Here is a 7,302-nt window from a genome sequence, read left to right as displayed (position 1 = left end):
CAGCTTCTCTAACCGATGGTTGCGCACAGTCAACAAGATCTATTGTTTCCATAGTAGATAATTAAACTCATCAAGAGTAACGCTCACTTTCTTGTTTGTAAACATGCCCTCACCAGAATCGTCTGTCGGCGACATCACCCAAAAGTAAATTAAAAGAAGAAATAAGACCTAGAACCACTCAACCCCGACACCATGTTAAATTTTCACACTTTTAGTATTTTCACATTAAGGAATAATGTTGATTTTATTCAAAGGTAAATGCCCAACATATAAAGGAGGTGGAAAAGACCTCTCCACCAACTACACAAAGCCAACTGGATTACAGCTGCACCACACTCATCATAACAAAAATAACAAACTAGCAATTGATAGCATAGTACACACGTCACCAACTACAACACCACCCACAAGACCTCATGAAATAAACATGCATTTTACCTCCATGCAAGCACATGTATAAATGATATCAAAATTTGATCCAAAACCAATCAATTCTACTCAAAAACTAGCTTGGCTGAATTTAATATATACTTTTCTAGATGATTTTAATTTTATCATTCATGCTTGGAAATTAATCTACAACACTAATAACATCAAAATAAATCTTTAAATCACCAAAATTCAACTTGTTCTTCAACCACCCACACTATAAAATTCATCATCCAAGCATGTTTCCATGAAATATTTATACCAAATGATAGAAAATTTCAAGGAGATTAATTTTCTATCAAATAGCCTAACCCAAAAATCAATCGAATAAGCTTAAAAATCAAATTGCAAATTTTCACTTACCTTCAATGGAGTTTCTGGTTGAAGCTTGAAGAAGAGCTGATTTTTCTTGATTTTTCCTCATCGTTTATCACTTAATACACATGATTTATCCTATTATAAATGAATTTAAAATTCATTTAAATCTAATTTACCATTTGCCATTAATGAAACTTGATAATTTCCACCATGCCATCAAGATATCTTCCAATTTAATATTTAAAGTCAAAGATGAAAAAATAAAATTCCACTTTCCACCTTTTCCCTTTAAATTTTCAAAAATTATAATTTAGTCACTAAATTTCCAAATTTTGGTTTAAAAAAAGGAAAATCAACCTTAATTCCACTGATCCATGTTAAATTCCACTGTTCTAAATTATGGAAATAATATTTCCAACCTTTTTCTATCATCCTTCAAATTTTCGTGAAATTTCGGTTCGATCCGATTATCCGAATTCTTATTGGAATTTATTGCTTTATAGCTTTTAATACAAATCCTAATAAAAGATTTGATTCCCATGAAAACATCAATTTTGCAATAAAATATTCATTTACAGGCCAAAATATACAACTTATAAAAATTACATTTTTGGTTCCTAAAAATATCCTAAATTTATACTTTGGCCACTAAACTTTCAAAATTTACATTTATGTCACTAGCCAAAATTTTGGGGTATTACATGACGTGTAAGAGTGAAGCAATGGTTGTGTCTCAAAATAATGAATTGGAAACACTATGAGAACAAGTAGTTGCCAACAATGGAGTCACTGATGCATAATCATGGTGTGAAGTTGAATATCAACAAGACAAAGAAAGAACAATAACGTCAATGGTTTTACAAATGTTTTGATGCTCCAAGTGCTTGAATTTTGGGCTCTACAAGAATTGTTATATGGTTAAGTTAACAAACAACCATAATACATATTAGTAACACATTACTTTCAAAATTATTTAGCTAATTTTATGTGCTCAGTGATGACATTTCTATGTCGATATTTTCTACCTTATTATATAGTTTATGGTTGTCTTGTTAGTTTAAAGTTTGCTATGGAAATTATTACTAGTTTTAGACTTGCAGTTGCCAACATGATTCTTCTTGTCAAACCACTAGTTGTATGTCTTATTAATCACTCGAATAAGCAAGAAAGAACATAAAATGTGCATAAATATAATCATAGCTACTCTTATTGTTGGATTTTTCTTGAATTTGGCAAGAAAAGAACATAATACTATGTCATTTTTCTTGATTTAGTAACATTCACATATTATTAACACAAGTTCAAGTTGCATAATTCCCATTCATTCAATGCAATGCTACTTCATGTAAAACATTAACTAAGCTCAAATGACAATTATTAACACAAGAAAAATTATCATCTCACAAACGCAAGCACTTGAAGTATCTCAGCGTTTGTAAACCATTCTTTTTCTTCTTCTTCTTCTTTTTCTTCTCCTTTCTTTGTCTTGTTGACCTTCAACTTCACACCATGATTCTTCATCTCGACTCCATTGTGGAAACTACATGTTCTTGTAGTGTTTTCAGCTTATTGTTTTGAGACACAAGCATCGCTTCGCCCTCAAGCACCACTTTTTATTATGCATGGTTATCTATCTTCAATTTCTTCAACAAGTTTTGAAGCTCCATTGTTTTGTTTGCTACTTTTTGTATCTCTTGATCTCTTTGATTAAGTAAAACAGATGCATTTGACTCCATTTTTTAAACAATATTGCAATTTTTCGTTTGTTGTGTTCTTGCAGTAACAATATCAACTTCTCATTCTGAAAAAAATGAAAATAAGAAAGTATATATAAAAAGTGAAAAGAATCAATTTTTAATTCTCCAACATTTTTTTTATTTTGTAAGGAAGGTGGTTCAAATATAATGAAGGTGGTGAGGTATTTGGGGAAAAATTGAAATTAGAAAGTTTTAGGGGTACATTAAATATAAATAATTGTTCAATGACTTATTTGATGTTTTAGAAATAGTTTAGGGGTAAAACTAAATATTAACCATTTTCTTAACGTTGCTATGTCATCATTTTAACGGAGATGACGATAGAGTGATCATTTTGTTATAAATCGATATAATGACCATTTTGTTATAAATCGATATAATGACCATTTTGTTATAAATCAACAATATTAGTGACAAATTCGTCACTTTTGAACCTAAGTCGGAAAACAAAAACTTACGCAAACATTAATGATCATTGATATAGTTTACCTTAATAAAATTAACATGATAATAAATTAAATTTTTTATTAAAAATTAATGGCAAAATATATTGGTTCTGTAACACTAGTAATGTTTTGATACTTGATATTTTTAAAGCTCTATATTTTGTGTATTACTATTTTATAATAATATGTTATGAATTTTTTTAACTCAATTTGGAATTAAAAGATTGTTTCAAGATTTTAAATATTTTAAAAAATTTGGTGAGTCGCTTCGTGGCTTAATCTAACAACTAGACCCTAAAATTTTCTCGAGTCGGGTCTTGGGGCTGCAGATAACACGTTTGCAGAATGTAGGTTTCCGAAGCTTGCTACACTAGTTTTGGCACGTCATTTTGACTTATCAATGACTTTCACTCCATGGTGTGGCTTTAATGGTAGAACGGAATGTTGTTCTCCCTTCAAGATTTGGATATAAGCAGTCGTGTCTGTAACATATGTGCGTTGCCAATTGAAAAAATTCTAGACCGATGTTACGTTATAATCACGTCACACTATTTGTAAAAGTAACAATGATTGCAACACAAATTTCTGTTGCTTATTGAGATTGAAACCTTACAGAAAAAACCGATCCTCAAATATATTGAGTAAAGTTATTACAACTCTTATGGAAGAAATAGTTTGCTAATCTCAATTTTTGGACTAGATGAATTGTCAGTACTATTTTGTTCAAGCGAAACCTCCAATGGGTGATAAAAAAAAACATTTAACTGTGGATTTCAGTAGAAGATAAGAAGAACAAAATGAAAATTTCATCATTCTTTTCTTCACAGTCCTTTAAGTTGTCCAGTAAGTCCTGTCAGGGTTGTCCATTTCTCAAATGCAGTTGCAGATTCCACAAATGCTACTTTTGATGATTCAACGTCATTTTTTGTAACTGCATAGAGAGTACAATGCAAAACAAGAGACATCCATAATCAGAACATGAACTGTCAGTACTATTATGCAACCATGCATTTATTCAATCTCGATGCTTGAATATTGATGTTTTATATTCGAAAGAGTGACATACCTGATGTTATCAATGAAGCTAACGAAGAATTGAACGTCTCGACCTGCGTCTTCTCTTCGGTACTAGAGCTCAGCTGTTGAGAAAAGTAAAGAAAATCAGTCATGACATCTTTAGATCACGAGTCATTTTCAAGGAAATTGTTTTCTTTTAAATGAACCGAGTTTGAACGAATAAAGTTGTGTTCATGTTCATTTATTTTTTTTTGAAGGTATTCATATTCATTTAAATTTTTAATATTTTGTGTGCTTGTTTATTTTTGAAAGTGTTTGTATTCGCTTTACTTAACATTTGCAAACATGTTCGTTTATATGTTCCGGAGAGTTGCACAAAATTCTTGGGTGGTTTTATAGGCAAAGTGGAAAGGGTGTGGTTTAAACCATGTCAAGGGACACAGGTTTGAGTTCCCGGCTCAGCAACTATGTCATTAGTTCTTAAGTTCCTAACACACTCTTTAAAGCCAAAGAAAAATGGTTAAATTATGTCATTAGTTCTTAAGTTCCTTAGGTTTCACATTTTGAACTTTAGAGTTCATTATGTATTCAATTTAGTTTTTACCTTCACCAATATTTAAAATATAAAAAATAAAAGGGAAAGGAGAACCAATAAACCAGATTTCAACCAGATTTCAAACAGATTTCAATCAAGCTTATAAACGAGCCGATAAGCAAATTTATAAATAAACCAATAAATGAGATTTCAAACGAGTTTGTTCATGAATATAAACAAACTATACACATTTTTATATATGTTCGTTTGTTTATTAAATGAAAATAAAAATTTTATTCATACTAATTTGTTTAGCATAACAAACGAGTGTTATGCGAACGATTTATGAACAGTTCATCGATGGCTCTGTTAATTTACACTCATAGAAAACCGGAACTATGGATGTCCGATACTAATATTTTCTATAAATGTGGATTTCGGCCAGAGATTAATATTGCAGAAAATTAAATATGAAAACAATGTTAATGACCTTGTTGAAGGCTACATTGGCATTCTTGACCCACTCAGTATCAGTGTTTCCCCCAAGAACTGAACTAGCTGCAGATAGATCATTGTTTTCAATGGCCTGTCCAATTTGCCTCAACTTATACACAAGATCCTGCAAATACCCTGAAACATTCCAATTTCATTGCAGCAAAGTCAGCAAACATCACCAAAGACGACAGCATTTTCTGTTGAACTCAAGAAAACTATCCTTGTTTTTCATAGAACTTTTACCAAACGCAAAGGAAGCACAAAAACCCAACCTTTTTCTTTGCCTGATGAACTGATTACTTCTTGTTTCTCAAGCCTCTTCTTTCTATCCTTCTTGACTTTCTCCATAAGTTCTTCATCATCATCGGCCTCTAGAATTGCTGCGACGGCATTGGAGCAACCGTTACCGGCGGCCAACCCCAAGCCGGTGATGAAGCAAAGGGTGAAGCTTCTTTTAGTTGAAGATGGAGTGGGTAGTGGAGATTCATTGAATGCTTTGCAAAGGGTTCTTCTTTGGACATTTTGGTTGTTGAGATGAACTAATGCAGGCCCTAATGACGATGACGATGATGATGAAGAAGATGAAGTTGAAGGGGGAAGAGATGATGGGAAGAAGGAATTAGCAGTTGAGAGAAATGAAGTTGCCATTTTTTTTTCCTGGAAAACATGGTGGGAAAAATTAGAGGTATTGGCATTATCAGAAGATAAGGTTGGTGGATTTTGTTGTGTTATCTGGGCCATTCATTTTTCAAATGATTTATGGGTCTTTCTCTCATTCCCTTCACCCACTTAACAAACGAATAAAACACAATTAGATTATGATTTAAAATCATTAATAATTACATATATGATAAATAATTATCAAAATATTAGAAGTGATATCGTAATCATGGTACACTTTTTTTCTCCATTTAAATTTAAAGAATTTTTTTATTGAGGAATATGATTGTGAAATCGTTTATGTACAAGCTTCAATCAAAAAGTTCAAATCCAAGATATGATTAACTACTGAGGAGAGTTCGAGCATAAAATAGTGCACAAGCTCACATCATGAATTTTGATGTTTGGAGCGTTGGACTAACTTCATTCATTTTAGATCTATTTTGGACCTAATTTATTTTATTTCACAAGTAAATATAATTGAATCTTCATCCTCAAACTTGTATTACCTGCCACAAGGCTGGTGTAATCTTATTAAAAGTAAATATTTTGTTTGGTTGATTGAAAAATAAGATTGTTAGGTTTTAACTTTTCTCTTAACATCATCTTCCATAAGAATTAGGTTATTAAGGTACTAGTTCTGCGTGTTTGTTGTAAAATAAGCAAAAACAAAACACTAAGAATGTCGAATTGTCGTCTGATATCTTTGATCATTCAATCATGAATAGACATAAAATTTCATATTATGAGAACAAACTTATATTTTTTTAGAAGTGAAAATAGATTATTAATAGAAATTTTAAAAAAATATATTTAGATTATATGAGAATTTTAATTTTTCAAAAAAAAAATGACCACCCACTACCCCTACTTGATTCACCCTGATCACAATATTTTATAAAAAAAAATCAATTTAAACCGATTGTCATCAACAAACAACATATCACAAAAATAACCTTAAATATAAAAGTAAGAGTCTCCAGTATACTTCAACAATAACCATTAGTAAAGACGTAACTCATTGTAAGATTTCCATTTTTTTTAACCTCAAAAAAATCATATCCTCCATTGAGGGTTAGTAGCTCGAGGATCGAGAGATCGCATTTGTCATCATCAAGGATGGATCAAGGGGATTATTGAAGACAATAATCTCTATTTTTAAAAAAATTAAAATTATTACTCTTTTTTTTCACTTAAATTATTCCTTGTTAATTTTTTTGTCAAAATTCTTGAACTTTATTATTTAAAATTTATTATTAATAAAAATATATATTTTAAAAAATTCCATTAAGTAGTTTTGAAATATATATATTTTATAAAATTTATTTTTAAAATATTTAAAATAATCATTGTCAAAGTTTACAAATTTTGATTTTTAAAAATACAATAGATGACAAACTTAATGAGACAGAGGTATTATGTATTTTAATTTTTTATTAATAATTTATTTTAAAATTTTATAAATTTATCATCTTTTAAAATTTTAAAATTTACCCCAACAAATATTCTACTTTATTATTATCACTATAACTCTCACATAATAACCTAAAAAAAGTTCATATAATGAGTCATTCTAGTACATAATTTTCTAATATTACTCATAACTTTTTTTTGGAGCATAAGAGAATGCAGTGTGACGATTGGG

The 7,302-nt window shown here is 30.2% G+C and overlaps 1 protein-coding gene across 2 annotated transcripts; it reads right to left on the bottom strand.

Annotated features, from left to right (window-relative positions):
* Positions 1 to 3,520: 3,520 nt before the first annotated feature.
* On the bottom strand, positions 3,521 to 5,762 carry LOC120197393 (thylakoid lumenal 16.5 kDa protein, chloroplastic-like). 2 transcript variants are annotated; one of them, XM_039198936.1, is made up of 5 exons: positions 5,270 to 5,762; positions 4,993 to 5,132; positions 4,017 to 4,089; positions 3,773 to 3,881; positions 3,521 to 3,611 (listed from the first exon to the last, which is right to left on the bottom strand). In XM_039198936.1, coding segments are annotated over exons 1-5 (792 nt in total). In that variant the 5' UTR covers positions 5,739 to 5,762; the 3' UTR covers positions 3,521 to 3,610. The 2 variants fall into 2 exon arrangements, with proteins under 2 accessions (XP_039054867.1, XP_039054868.1); XM_039198937.1 differs by lacking the exon at positions 3,521 to 3,611 and having other exon boundaries at positions 3,668 to 3,881.
* Between the last annotated feature and the right edge of the window lie 1,540 nt (positions 5,763 to 7,302).

The sequence above is a fragment of the Hibiscus syriacus genome, unplaced genomic scaffold (assembly GCF_006381635.1).
Source record: "Hibiscus syriacus cultivar Baekdansim isolate YM2019G1 unplaced genomic scaffold, ASM638163v2 tig00117048_pilon, whole genome shotgun sequence".
NCBI classification, from domain to species: Eukaryota; Viridiplantae; Streptophyta; class Magnoliopsida; order Malvales; family Malvaceae; genus Hibiscus; species Hibiscus syriacus.
This window is presented reverse-complemented; position numbering and strand designations above follow the sequence as displayed.

Bases quoted from the DNA above. Each gene is read 5' to 3' on its own strand.
- LOC120197393 (XM_039198936.1), bottom strand. From the start codon at position 5,738: ATGGCCCAGATAACACAACAAAATCCACCAACCTTATCTTCTGATAAT. The intron at 5,133-5,269 runs GTTGGGTTTTTG...GGAATGTTTCAG, and splicing joins TTCATCAGGCAAAGAAAAAG to GGTATTTGCAGGATCTTGTG. The intron at 4,090-4,992 runs GTCATTAACATT...TTTTCTCAACAG, and splicing joins CCAATGTAGCCTTCAACAAG to CTGAGCTCTAGTACCGAAGA.